This window comes from Mustela erminea, chromosome 14 (assembly GCF_009829155.1).
Source record: "Mustela erminea isolate mMusErm1 chromosome 14, mMusErm1.Pri, whole genome shotgun sequence".
NCBI lineage: Eukaryota > Metazoa > Chordata > Mammalia > Carnivora > Mustelidae > Mustela > Mustela erminea.
Window position 1 is genome coordinate 57,592,914 of NC_045627.1, and position 14,867 is coordinate 57,607,780.

A 14,867-nucleotide genomic window follows, 5' to 3' on the forward strand; every position below is an offset into this window, starting at 1 on the left:
ATTAATTAACTTACTTGGGGTCACCAGTGACTAGTGCAGCAGAGATTTAAAAGTACTGAAATCTATTCTAGCTCAAAACTCCATACTCTTTCCACTACAACTGGCTGCTACTCTAAATGTTTATCAAGGACTACTCTACAAGAGGGAAGATACAGTTAACCCAAATGCAGTAGGCAGAAATAGTCAATGGCTTTCTTGAGTCCTCAGAAGTCTGATGTTCCAAATACATTTTCATAAGCAAGGCCTATGATCGTGCTCACTACCTCTCTCTATTTTACCTAGGTCCAAGTCTTGTGGGAAAAAATACTGAGGGCCTGAATATAGCAGGGGAAGGAGCAGAGGTGGGCAACAAAACAAACAGCATCTGAATTTACTGTGGTTTTAAAATGTGCTCAAAGATTGCCATATTCCCTGGGGCAAGTGTACTTCCCTCCATTAAGGAATAAGCCAGGAGGTAGCAAAGGGAAAGGCGCAAAGGGAAGAGAGAAGCATGGGGAAATGGAGCTTTCTCTATAGTCCCTAGTATGACCCCATCCAGTCACTAGTTCTGGCTGCAGAGAGGAACAAAGAAGGCACACAGAAGAGAATCCAAGGCTCTACAGGTTAAGGTTACGACTCACCATGACCAGTGGTGAGTGCCATAGCTGTCTAAATGTTTGGTGTCTAAATATCTGGTGTCTTAGACTCACAAAAGTGCAAGCACAAGAAAGTCCACCAGCACCAGCAGCAGTAAAGAAAATCCTCGAAGTATAACCATTTGCCAATTCAACAAGGGTTAATCGAGCACCTACTACTACTTCAGCTACACATCAAGCAATGGGTAAGCAAGCACTGGGAATGAAGCAGAGAATGAGACAGACACTGTGCCTGACTCTGCAGAGTTTACAGTCTGTGGGGGGTGTTTACTGCTATGAAAGGGGAAGGTGAGGACACTGTGGGTGCTTGAAAACTAGGAATGGAGCTGAATCTTTATCACACCTCTCCATTAATTCAAAGAGTGTTTCAAAATTCTGAAAAAGAATTGTTGTTCATTTTGATTAAAAAATAAACAAACCACCACTACTTATTTTTAAGGAGCCCAGTAATGTAGCAACTGTTTATTTTAGGCACTGGCTTTTGAAATTTGATCAGATATATGTCTTAATAAAAATATAACTTGCTGAATATCTAAAAATCTACCAACTGAAACTTTCAACTTCTAAGAAGCTTGAGTCAGCTACCCAAAATTAGTCAAAGTCTACCATAGAGAGTAGAGATTAAATATCATAATAAAACATATTTGGGGTACCTGGCTGGTTAAGCACCACACTCTTGGTTTTGGCTCAGATTGTGATCTCAGGGTCCCGAGACCAAGCCCTGTGTCAGGCTTTGCACTCAGCATAGAGCCTGCCTAAGACTCTCTCTCCCTCACTCTCTCTCTTAAATAAATCTTAAAAAAACAAAACAAAACAAAAAAACACCACAACAACACATTTCCTACTTTATTTATTCCAGGTCAACATATGCCCCCAAAACAGCCTTTGCTGGAAGTGTTAACAGCCACTGTACAATTGCAAAGGGAGGTGTTCAATACCTAATCTGTTCTCCTACTTGTTCTATTAATCCATTAACATAGGTCTCAGATGATTTCCTCCTACCACCTTCTATTTCCCCAAACCTCCAAAGAGTGGCAGAGCTGGGATTTCAGGGACTTAGACCTATGCCTGTTCACGAAACCAACTGAGCACACCAGCTCCCTACATTCTGCCATGTGTCCCCTCTTTAGATCAGAGGGAGCAAATCAGGATACCTCTAGGGGCCCGACAGGTAAGACCATGAAGCAGGAGGGCAGGTAAGGCATATTCGTATGTGTTATGAACAGGATTACAGGGACTTGGAGGACTATAGGGAATTGGAGGGGACTGAAAGAGACAGCAGTTATCTCGCTCCAATGTGTGATCTTGCAATGTTAAGAGAAATCAGAATTTCAAAATTTTATGTATACTCCCTGAACATTAACATTTAGTGTGGGTTCAAAGTGAACTTGTTTTAAGAGCACCACATGGGTCAAACAGGTCACCAGCTGGCAACCTTTGTTAATGCGCTGTTGGCATCACCCTTTAAACAGCACCAGTTGGGTATGCTAAATTCTGCACGGTTATTTTCATAAGCGTAACATCACCCTGGGGATGGGTGAGGCAGAAGGTTCGTTAACGCCTGGCAAATCGTGGGTACTTTCTTTTTCAGGCAGCCTAGAGGGACTCATGGACTGATACCATGTAAGGTAAGCTGCTCACTTATGATCACGAGGTGCTTTTCTCCCCAGGGGCCCAGAAAATAAACTTCGTTTCTTTCCCACAGCAGTTATGCCCCAAGCGGTCGCTTACCCGTTTGTCAATGTCATTGTGTTGGAGCTGCACAAAGCGCGCGCTGATGGCTGCGATGTAGCTCTGCTGATTGGAGAACGCCACGCGGCCAGCACCTTTGGGGTACTTCAGCTCCGGGTCCGTGTCGATGCCGGCATAGCAGACACCACCATACAGACGGTCCATGATCATTGCCAGTTCAACTGCAAGAAAATAAACACAATTTGGTATAAATGTTTAGAAGGTACTTTTGCCCAGGAGAAGGAAGAACTATTTAAAGATCATGCAGTATAATTAAGAAAAGGAAAACCCATGTTAGGTATCATGAGGGGTGTCTGCATCCATCTGACAACTCAAGGAAGGGAGCACCTCATATTTAAAAATAAAATGAAAAAAAAATTAAGAATTTACATAATACACACACAAATTTACATAATCAGAACTTCAGCAACAGTATAAAAGGAATGATCTATCGGCAATCCTCCTGTTCTAATTTCTGTTTAGTTCACTGGAGTGGGCCCTGGGTAGGCAAAGCATTTCAGACAATGCACTTACAATTATAAACAGCCCTATTTACTGACCTCTAAGACTGAAAGCAATTATTAAAGTCATACTGTTATATTAAGAATAAGCTACAGAAAGAATTAATTGCTCATTTTAACTGGAGGCAATATATTTATAACCTTAAGATAAATCTTTACAATGAAAAAAAATACTTATTTTTTAGTATATTCTATTCCAACTGAGAAATCTCCACACTAGCCTCTCACACTGAATTCTAAATAATAATAATAATAATAATAATAATAATAGAAATGATAATAGTAGCAATGAACATTTATTGAGCACTTAAAACAATATACCAGGAAGTATGAAGGCAGTAAAAAGACACACATCCTGTACTCTGCTTAAAATCCAGAGGTCTGTCTAAACTCCTTGCCACAATTTTTCTAAATAAACCTTTATATTGGTATATTTACAAAACACCTATACAGAAGGCATTTGGAAATTGGACCATTCCAAAGGTCTGATATCCTAGAATTATCCTCACCAATGGTGTCAAGGAGAGACAGGTAGCAATTACTTACCTGGATCCAAACTGCCTGAAGGTAATTGTTTACTTGATACTGGATGTCACTTCCACCACGTGTGACCATTTCTTTCAGGCTACTCATATGACTTAAGTCCAGAAGACTTAGCCTTAGCCCTGGGGAATGACCTAAGAACCCACATCCCTCAAACACCTACATGTGGTATTTAGAAAGAAGAAGACAGGGTAGGTGGATGATGACCTGGGTTGTAGCCAGTGTGCAAAGACCATCACATCACACAACAGACCTCCATGGGAATCAGTATTTGGGGAGAAGGAAAGCAGCCCAAGCTGGTGGGGTAGGGGAGGAACTTTGTAGCAGATGCAGAGTTGAAGAGCTGAATGGTAAAAAAAAAAAAAAAAAAAAAAAAAAAAAAACCCACCAGATTTCTTTTCTTTTTTTTCTTTTTTTTCTTTTTTTTGAAGATTTTATTCATTTACTTGACAGAGATCACAAGTAGGCAGAGAGGCAGGCAGAGAGAGAGAGAGAGAGAGAAGAGGAAGCAGGCTCCCTGCTGAGCAGAGAGCCCGATGTGGGGCTTGATCCCAGGATCCTGAGATCATGACCTGAGCCGAAGGCAGAGCCTTTAACCCACTGTGCCACCCAGGCACCGCTCCCCCCCACAACCAGATTTCTATGAACAGAAGGAAAGTCAAGCATTACTGGTTTCTGTAGTATGAAGCTGCTGAGCCGGTAAGAAAAGCTTTGTTGCTGACAGAAAGGATGTCTTTCTACTTAACTTCTTCAAAATTTCTCTCCATACCAGACTGCCTAATATTGGTGATTATTTTCTAAGTGCCTGTTTTTAAGAAGATTGATCTGCAACCAACAGGTTCTGGAATTTTCAGAAAATAACAAGTTAGCAATAACTAGGCCCTAGAATAGGTACTACTGAAGACAGAACAGCAGAAAGCCATCCCAATTATCCCATTATGATTAGAATTTCTGAATCATATCAACCAAAGAGCACTGCTCATTACAGCCCAAGTGGACTCTGACTGCAGTCTTAGGGCAGGATCCAGGAATCACATTCATTCAAATTATGCAATAAGAATCATGCACATACCCTGGGTATCAGAGTTCAGTGGGTCCTCATACCTTAGCCCAACAAGCTCTGATGGCTTGAGGACTTCCTCACATGGCTAATAGTATGCCAGTAACAGAGACCAAGACATTGAAAGCAAAAATAATTAAATTCAGTCATTAATGAATTTCCATTATTGGTCAATGGACTTACTAAAATAAACAACCTTAGGAACTGGAAATTAAACCCCAATTTTCTAAAGACCAAGCTTCTTATGGAATGGCATAAGAGAGTAAACACTCCATCAGCCTGGTGAACAGCCAGGAGAAGAATGCTGGCAAGGGGCTAACTGGCACTTGTCTTCCACCCTTAGAAAGGACTCAGGAAAGCATCTGATTTAGAAAGAACGTTTACCACCTGCAAGCTTGAAGCTCCAGCTAAGAAGATTTACAATAACCACAGGTTCTTCTATAGTATGGTGGTCTCCAAAGGAATTTTAGGGATCCTGGGCTGTCAGAGAAGGTGCCCTCCAGAGCAGAAACATTCTATTACTTCATGAATCTAGCTGCTAGAAAATCATCTTCACATGCCAAAGATGAGGTCATGATTGATGTTGCTGGCAGTTAAGTACTTTCGATAGGAAGCAAACCCTCACTCACTTAAGCTAATTATAAATAAATCATTTCCACTTATAACCTTATATACCGTCATTTTCTTGGCCACCAAAAAGTCTGCAGACATTTGAGCTAATAAAATCTTGCTCATGTGAAGAGCAATTTGTTGGGAAGCTAGAAGAAACCGAGGTGACTGAAGAGTTGTTTTGGGAGAGTATGAAGATTTCCCATCTCTCTTTCTACCCTAATCCATGTTTTAACTACAGAGGGTCTAAGACTATGATCACCCTTGAAGAAAAGTAAATAACAGTCAAACAACTGCTGTTTATATTTGGTCCTTTACTCAATCAGCAAATCATCACTAAAAGCACACTTTCTGCAAGCTAACCTCATGCTGGGCTCTAACACCAGAATGGTATTATTTAAGTACTAAACAGAGTTTCTAATTATTGAGAAAAGTAGCCATGCTTGGTAAAAACAGCCTTAAAAAGAGACAGAGAGAGACTAATTTAATTCATCCACAACATAGGTGACTAACAGAAACACAGAACAAGCCTTGCTTAAGTCCTAAAAATTTCTAATCTGGAATACTTTTGTGTATGGAACATAAAAATTCACCTTTAGATGTCAAAATGTACAACTGGTTTTAGAGACTAGGTTTGAAAGGATTCTTTAAAGTGAATATCACCACTTACTATAGTAGATACCCATAAGGATTCCCTTCCTCTGAGGTGGGTGAAGCTAAGCCATGAGTAGGGCTACCCACTTTGACTATCTGGGAGGAGGAGAGAAAAACAGAAGAAAGGCAGTAAGGATCTGGCAAAAATCAACTAAAACCTTCATAGATTTATGTAAGCCTTGTGATCTCAACCTTCCTCATGAAATGTGAGCCTTTGATCAAGGACATGTCTTATTCAGAAAATAGAGTCAAACTGCCTACCAAGCCTCTGATAGTGAATCCTCATTCTAAACCACCCTCTGTAGAAGGGGGGACAGCATAGCGCCCAGGAGCAGGACATATGGGTGGAGGCTGGGATTCAGACAGATGGAAGTGACAGCAGGCATAGCCAGAATCCATGTGGAGGCCAGGAGTTTTCAGACCACTTTTTATTTTTTCCTTCCTATCTGGACAGTTTTCTGGTCACCACAGGGGTGGGAATGAGCAGGTCCGGTAGCCATATCCAGTGGCATTTTATACTCTGGATGAGACGCTCTGTGCTCTTGAGACAACTCCAGTCTTCTGATGAAAGGTAACAGCAACACTACTATGACTCTAACCTGCATACTGGCCCTTGTGATGAGCTTTACTGTGCCACAGCTGGAGAGGGAAACAAGAACACTGCAGTTGTGTGTAGCATCTAGAAATCTATAAATTCCTCTTTGTGGGGTTGTGGGGACTATGGCTCTGAAATCGAATCTAAACCCCAATTATGATTCCTTGGATTTGCTTCTGAATCTTCACAGAGAACTGAAAGGGACTTTAGCTCACTAGAGAGAAAATCATGATGACGCTTATATCCTACCCTACACCAGGATCCTGTTCCTATCATTTAATTATATTTCAAAGCCAGCCACAGGCAGTGTCTAAGTCTGAGACACTATGAGAACCAAATGGGGTACAGCACGAATGAGAAGTCTCCAGGGAAATATCAACACATTCATGTTTCCAGATTCTAAACTATGAATCTAGAAACCACATTTTCTTCCCTTTGGAGATAAGAACAAAGCAGACGGGAAAGAGGTATAAGGCACCTCAGGCGGATGAAGAGGTCTGGACTTCAGAAAGAAAGCACAATTCAACTACAAGCTGGACTGTCTAGGTTTTCCACAATGCTGCATTGGTTCACAGGGCAGTTCAGACATCTTAAGTGGAGGAAATGTGCTCATTAGCTTCCATTCTGCATCAAACGTCGGGAAGTTAAGAATACTTTCAAATAAGTTGTATGAACAACTAACTACGTCAGAGAGATTGAGTGTTGAACTTGATTAAATCAGACTGGTACCAAGTTGACTGTTAATAATGTTACTGAGACAACATTTCAGATCTCAGCTTGATGAAGAAGCTTTGCTCTGTGCAAAGAACATCCATACTTGAAGTCTGGAAATCGGAGTTTAAATCTTGGCATTTTTACTTATTGTGGCCTTGGCCAATCAGCTCCTTGGAACTCTGCTTCTTATCACTAAAGTGAAAAGTCTACCACTTACAACCTCACAAGGTTATCAGAACAATTAAACATACATGAGAGCTCTGAACACACGGCTCAGCAGAGACTGGTGCTCAAATGTTTAGTTTTGCTCAGGGGGTGCTTTTCTCGCTACTCATAAATCTTTGCTTAATATTAACTTGGCCTGGTTTCTGCTCCATAAGCACCAATTCATCCCAGTCTTACTTTGGCTTTATGCTAATGTTACTCAACCTGCCAAGGACATGGCAAAGTTTGACATCAGTTGTGGGTAAGCATTAGCTTTTCAGGGGGAGAAAGAACACAAGCATGTACTAGCATTAGAAAATCCTTAACCATGGGGCGCCTGGGTGGCTCAGTGGGTTAAACCTCTGCCTTCGGCCCAGGTCATGATCTCAGGGTCCTGGGATTGAGCCCCGCATCGGGCTCTCTGTTCAGCAGGGACCCTGTTTCTCCCTCTCTCTCGGCGAGCTGCTCTGCTTACTTGTGATCTCTCTCTCTCTGTCAAATAAATAAATAAAATCTTAAAAAAAAAAAATCCTTAACCCTAAAAGGAAATCCAGTCAATAAGGTCAGTGTGCCAAATCTGGAGTTTATCTGGGACAACTTATACTGAACTTGGTACTTGGTGAAAGAAAAAACTTCTACTACTGGGAAACCTGGTATGATTGCTGCCTGCTACCACTTCACAGAACAGAAAAAAGGATATGGTTACGATATTCCTATTTCCTAAATCACAAATCAGGATGTGGTTCCTAATACATATGAACTACCAGAATGTTTATACAGAATGTCTGAAATAAGTGCTCTTAGAAAAATTTAGAATGTTCTCTAAGTGTATGCCATATATCACTAAGTTTTTACCTCAAAAGTATTTTTTAAAAAGATTTTTATTTATTTACTTGACAGGGATCACAAGTAGGCAGAGAGGCAGGTGGGGGGGGGGAGGTGGGAAGCAAGCTCCCCGCTGACAGAGAGTCCGATGCGGGGCTCAATCCCAGGACCCCAGGATCATGACCCAAGATGAAGGCAGAGGCTTTAACCCACTGAGCCACCCAGGCGCCCCATACCTCAAAAGTTTTTCTATTGTTTTGTTTTCCTCCCAGAAAAGCCATCCTCATAATAGTCGGGGCGGGGGGGAGAGGCAGAGAAGGAAATTTCAGTATCCATCACAGAATATTAGTAGGAGAAAAACAGACAGGAAAGACTTATCAGAGCAATGGGAAAGGCAGGAGACCCAAAGATGATGAGCAAATGTAGGCTCCAGGGACTCAGCCGAACAATCTCTTAAGACTGATCTGTTCTGCAGGACCTGGTTAGATAAACTGTCAAAAGAAAGTCATGAAGTGGAAGAACAGCTCACCTGTCCCTAATGAGAGAGAAGTCTGAGGGTTTCCCAGGCATGATTAAAGTTGAAAGTAGATGGGTTTCAAAGCTTGATCACTGAGGTGGTCTTCAGATTAGGTATGTAAGCCTCTTGGGGTTAGAGTCTAAGCTGGGGTCAGAACACTCATGTTTATAAATTATAATCCTCAAACCTGGCACTCGTTTCCTCTCAGAGCAAAGAGATGCATTTTAGAGAGGTCCTGATGCCGCAGGGAAATACACTAGGGCTATTCCTGTATTGAGATTCAGAAGACCTTCTGTTTACATTACTTGAATGAAGGGTGGCAACACGCTGTTGTACTTTCAGGTGGTAGTAAGTAGAGAACCAGACAAACTACCCCTTTCCTGGTACTGACTCTGAAGAATACATAAACTTTAGCCACATGATGGCATGGTGAGTCTACCTATAGCCTTTCCTAGGATAGGGGTGGGAAGAGGTGAGGATTAGAAGAAGAACAAGACCTGAAAACCACAGAGAGACTCAAGGCAAACCATCCTGGACTTGTCAGTGTCACTGAGGAGCCATGGAAGGGAGGGACAAGAGGCAATAGGAATGTGTATTCAACCTAGAGCAACCAGCAATCAGAATCAGGCAATCTAACATTGGATAAACATCTAAATTTTCCATTGATATTTTCCCATTTTCAGGTTAATTTTTTTTGGGCCTATGATTTTTTTTCTCTACAACCTGTTTTTTAAAAAGGCAGGCTTGTCAAAAAGACTAGAAGGACCAACTTAAATTTAGCCAGGGCAATACTGCTTAAAGCAGCTTGCCTTGTTTCTTTAGAATGGTTTGTGTGTTTCTGATTGGTAGGATAAGGACTATATTTAGAATAATTTATTAGTGATAACAGTTCCTATCTAACAATGGGAAAATATCAAAGAGAAAAGGCCTCACAAGATTGATTCAAAGGAATAATTCTTGAGTGATAATATTTTAAGTCACTGTAACATGTTAAAGGATAATTTTTGGCCTACGGTGAAGTGAAAATCAATCTGGACACCTAAAATTCTCACCTGTTGAGTACTATTCAACCATGTCTAGTCTAGGGTCATCCTACATACAGTGCCTGAGATAGTTTTAAGACTTTTCAGAATTCCACGGCCATAATACCATCCAGAATTAATAAAAAATGCCCTCAAGTATTTAAAAACCAAATCTGAGAATCACTGTGTTGAAGAATATAATTTAGTATCCAATTACTTCTGAGTTAGCAGTCTATTCATACATTTCTGGTTCTCTTCTGAAACCTCTGATTCTGTAGATGATGACCTGTTCAACACCGACAGGGGGATGTTCATTCAGTTTGGCATGGAGGTATACTGGCTCTGTGCCAGTAATAGGGGATGCTCAATAAATGTTTATTGTTCAAGACAACTGCATTATATTCAACTCAAGATTGCATAGCAGAGTCAAAATGAATTCCTTTAAAAATAGTCTTCTATTCCAAGGCACAAAGCAATCCACAAAGCTCAGTGTATTGCAAAGAAACCCAGTTCTGTGCAAATGGATAAAAGCTGCAGAGGTTAATTCTTTTTGTTTAGATTACATGGATTCCAATCTGGAAGGCTTGGAGAGGGAGTAAAATGCTGAGATGCTAATATAGATTGCTTAGCCATCTAGAAACTAGCTACACTTATAGGAGGTGTTGGCATGGTGCAACACTCTCACGAGACGAAGGGAATGTAGATTCCTATCCACTCAAGTGTAAAACAAAACCATTTTAAAACAAAAAGCTTTAACTTAGCTTTAAAAAAAAAAAAAAAGAGAGGGAGAGAGAGAACTTTGAGACTTATAAAAGGTATACTGTCTAGGTAGAGAACACAAAATCCCATTTCTGACTAGACAACTAAATTTAACTCTTGCCTAATCCTAGGATTTGGAGCATCTTGTGAAGAATAGTAAAAAGGGTGAATAATAAAAAAGGGAATTTAGTTTTTAAACTTTTGTGTCTGTGACTTCAAAACAGACATAAAAAGTTAAACCCAGTTCTGTTATTTTTATAACTATGGGACTTTTTCTTTCAGAATTGTTTTTTCAGATTCCCAACTAGAAAAAAAGAGAGGGACCAGAATATGAAAACTAATTTGTACTTGTAGTTTGCTGCAAAAAAAAAGAATAACTAGAATGCTAGCAATAAATGTCCATTCTTTTAGAATACATACGTGATTAAAAGACTATCAAAGGGGATTCTTCTCCCTCTCTCCTCCTAAACATAACACCAGTTAGAAAAAGAATATTCCATGCCCCCACCCACATTTTTTTTTCCTAAACACAAGCAGTTTAGAAACAAAGGGCTACATTTGCCCTCATCTCATGATGCTGTTCACGTTTGTGTTAGCCCTTCCTAGACTCTATTCTGACAGCTGATAAAAGGGAGGCATCTCTGCCCCTTGGTTTTCTTCCTCTGGACCCAGTTTTCCATTAGAGTGAGAACAAGACCTAAAAATATTTGACTTTCTGGAAAACTGTAAAATTACAAACTTCATAATCACAATTAATATGTTTTAAAGTCCTTCAAAATGGAAACATGAATATAACTTTAGATAGGCCTACAGTTACCTTTCAGGAGTGTGCTGAAGTTGAGATTTGAATAAATACATTAGAAAAGCTGATGAACATTCAGAACTAAGAAGTCATCAAAGTCAGAAACAAATAGCTGTAATTCTTTTTTATAATTCTTGTATAATTATTTTTTTCACTACTTCATTTTAATGGTCTCTGCTTTTTCTTTTTTAGGTAGAACTAAGTCGGCCTGCTTATGAATAACAGAAAACATTGCACTTTTGCAACTACAGGGCAATAGTGACCTTATTTTTTCATTTTACTTTTGAAAAATAAACTCAATTATTTTAAGCATTTTAAGAACTTCGTTCTTACAAATAATTTTATTCTATTCTACTGGTAGAACACTGTTCTGCAACTGATTAGATTTATCTTTGGATTTAAATACTGAAGTCATCGGCTCAGCATCATCACTTCAAATGCCCCAGTCAGTTAGGATTCTGCCCAATCTCAGCCCATAATTATTTTGTCATTGGAAGGCAACTTAAAAAAGAAAATAAACAAACCAGGGAAGCTTTTAAAAAGTCGTAATAAAGATGCTCGAACATCACTCATTTTTCAAAGTGCATAAAAAAAGGGGGGGATCTGTTTCACTTGGGAAGAGTTCAGTTTGCTTCCCAGTGACACAATTCCTAAGCAGTGGTTTGGCTTGTCACTGAGGGGTACACAGCTGCGCTGGACAGCTTTCTGATGGGGTGACTTCTTTCTCTGTCACACATAACAATGCTGACTAGCATGAGAATGCACACTGCCAAATGTATTGTTATTATTTTTAAAATATGTGGTTGAGAACACTAAATAGAATTCATCCTTTCAAAATAACAGTTTAATGAAATTGACTCTCATACCATAGGAAAATAAAGCATTTGGGGAGAAAAAGTTTAATCCTGAAAGAGCTCAGTGAAACTTCTTTTTGGACATTGTGTATAGCTGAGCAGAAACCTAGAAAATATTAAAGACTAAATACAATGGGGATTTTGTTGTTGGTGGTTTTGTTTGTTGTGGTGTTACTATTTCCACTCACCAGCTCGAAGGGGTCGTGGAACTCCCCCAACAAAGATAGTTTTTCTGGGGTCCAAAGGCTGAGAACCATCCATTACAAAGTCACTGTCACTTAGGTTCCATGGTCGAATTTGCACCTGAAAAAAAGTCGTTTACTTGGTCCTTACTTCATTTCCATCAACCCCAAATGAGAATAAGGTGACTAAAGACAAACCCGCTGATTTGTGCATTTTACACATACATAACCCAAACAAAATCCAGTTATTAATTTATGTTATCTGCATTAGGTGCCTTTCACCAGATGTTATCTGCATTAGGTGCCTTTCACCAGAACTCGGGGGATCTACTTACAGGTACTCTACTCAGCACTCTAAGACATACGATGAAACCTTCAGAAACCACCCGTGGTTTTGAAAAAAGGCAGACTTTTAGAGATAGACTTGGGGTTTTGAATCGGATCCATTTTAACACATGATAGACTGTTTATAACCTGTCACAGTTGAGCACTTAGCTTTTTAAGAGCTCACCTATAGAAAGGGAACAGGAATATGAGGAATATGTTCTAAAAATTATCTGTAGGTCTGGCTTTTAATTTTTTTTCAACCCCTAAAATTGAAACATTCATCTTTCAAAAATAGGTTTAACACAGATCAATACTCATCGGGTTAGCATGGAATTACCAGCAATATCAAATACTGAAGCACACAGTGTTATCTATTTTTGATTTACCTGATTTTCTTAAACCAGTTTGGTTAAATAAAGGTGAGCCTAGAAATTGAAGTTATTTTTCAAAGAGTAGAAAAAGAAATCTTTATGGACATACTTCTTTCTATTTGGTACTATCTCTTCACTGGTACTCTGACTTCCTGCCTACAAAAAATAAGGTATTTCATCAGAATTGTAACCTTAAAACATATTCCTTTCAATCCTTAACTCAATCATCAAAGAATAACTTAAAACAAAACCACACACACACACAAAAAAAACCCTCCTATACCAAAAGGAGAGCTTCAGTACTGCCTGAGAATCAACCAGTTACTTAGCTGGGCAAGTGCTCTGGGAAAGGAGGTAGGTAGAAGCAGAGAACCAATGTCTATCTTTAGGGAACATACCTCTCCTTTCCCAGTCTCTCTGATAGGATAGGAAACGTAACAGCTGAGTTTTCATTTCCTTAGTATCAACACAATTTTTCATTTTCCCCATGGCTCAACTGTCAACACTTAATGCAAAAAAACACATACGATGATTTCTTATGTGGCTTGACTGGTATCTAGAAGTACTCTCATTTGAAAGGTAGTACATCTGTCAATTACAGTTTCAAACCATCTTGAATCAACTCTAGAACTGGCATTGCTCAGTTAGAAACAGTCCACAGATTCCTTATGATTGCTAAGTTCAGCCCCTCCCCAACTTTTTGCCATTTATGACACTGTTGCCTTCACTAGTTTGTGAGAAGCAGTAAAATCTCCATTTCTTCCGTAGACCCTGAAAACGTGGACCTGTTTTCAGTTCTGCTGACGTTTAAGCATTTGCTTCACCTTTATCATGTGGAAAAAACAAAACAAAACCTTGTTCTTCTCTTGAAATATTTCATCTATTTGACCAAATTACTGTACCCTTGACATTTCTCACACAGGTGGATTCATGAATACCATAAAGCACCACTTTTAAATTCCTTCATGAGGGCCCACTACTAATTTTTAATTAAGAACATAATTTCTTCATAATGTAAGAACAAAGATTCTAATGTCCCCACTAACAAAAACAGAGGACATATGTTTTTCTACACAGAGCCCTATCTTCTTCCAGCCTCATCCTTGATAAATTTAAGGCAGCTTCAGGACCTGGTAAAGGCAATTCCAATCATTTAGTGATGACTGAATTTAATTGTGGGTCACTTTGTTTCACAAATGAAAACAATTCCCTTGTAGTATCCATGGCATTGTGATTTCATTTAATCAGAAGTACAGAAAATGCAGCCTTCTATAATAGCTGTAGGTTACTGCTGCTAAGAAAAACTCCCCAGAAGATCGCAAACCTTCCCACTGAGAGCTTTCATTACTGCCTCTTCTCCCGCCCACCCTTGCTTTGTTACATCACACACAACCCATTCCCTTAGCTATTCTTGTATTATAGATTAGGTAAAAATACAGGAAGAAGACTCAAGAGACAGTAATGATTAAACCCTATTCACAGAACCTGCATTTCCCAGCTGCCACGAGAAAAATAGCTTCTCAGAGCTGCCACCACCACAGAATCAGAGAAAGTCAACATAGGCCAACATCAGCACATTCTACACGCTAAGCAAAAAGTAATATTGTGGTACTGTTTGCACTGGGAAGTTCCATTCACACTCTGTTTTCCCTCTGAAATATAAGCTCGCTCTCACATAAGGCATGTTCTCCACCTTCAAAGTTTATTTTCAGCCCTCAGGGCCTGATACCTATATTTTATCTTTCTGACTTACTCTTTGAATATATTTTCTGGTCCTCACTTATATATGTAGGTATTTCTCTACCTTTTAAATACCATGCTTTCTAAACTGACTAAAATATACTGTAGAAGGGGGCAGAATACAAATAAAAGAATGGCTTTTTGATTATCTTCATTTATTTAATAATTATTTTTGAGACTGGATGAAATTAGAGCTCTGTTC

At 39.5% G+C, this 14,867-nt stretch overlaps 1 protein-coding gene across 17 annotated transcripts in view; it reads right to left on the bottom strand.

Annotated features, from left to right (window-relative positions):
* CPEB3 (cytoplasmic polyadenylation element binding protein 3) overlaps window positions 1-14,867 on the bottom strand; it is a 193,691-nt gene that overhangs the window by 23,916 nt on the left and 154,908 nt on the right. For all 17 annotated transcript variants that reach the window (XR_004278792.1, XM_032313581.1, XM_032313580.1 and 14 more), the window contains 2 exons: window positions 12,234-12,348; window positions 2,367-2,548 (listed from right to left, as the gene is read on the bottom strand). Coding sequence is in view for 16 of the 17 variants with exons in the window: in XM_032313581.1 (XP_032169472.1) it covers window positions 2,367-2,548; window positions 12,234-12,348 (297 nt within the window). In the remaining variant the exon portion in view is untranslated. The remainder of the gene's footprint in view (window positions 1-2,366; window positions 2,549-12,233; window positions 12,349-14,867) is intronic.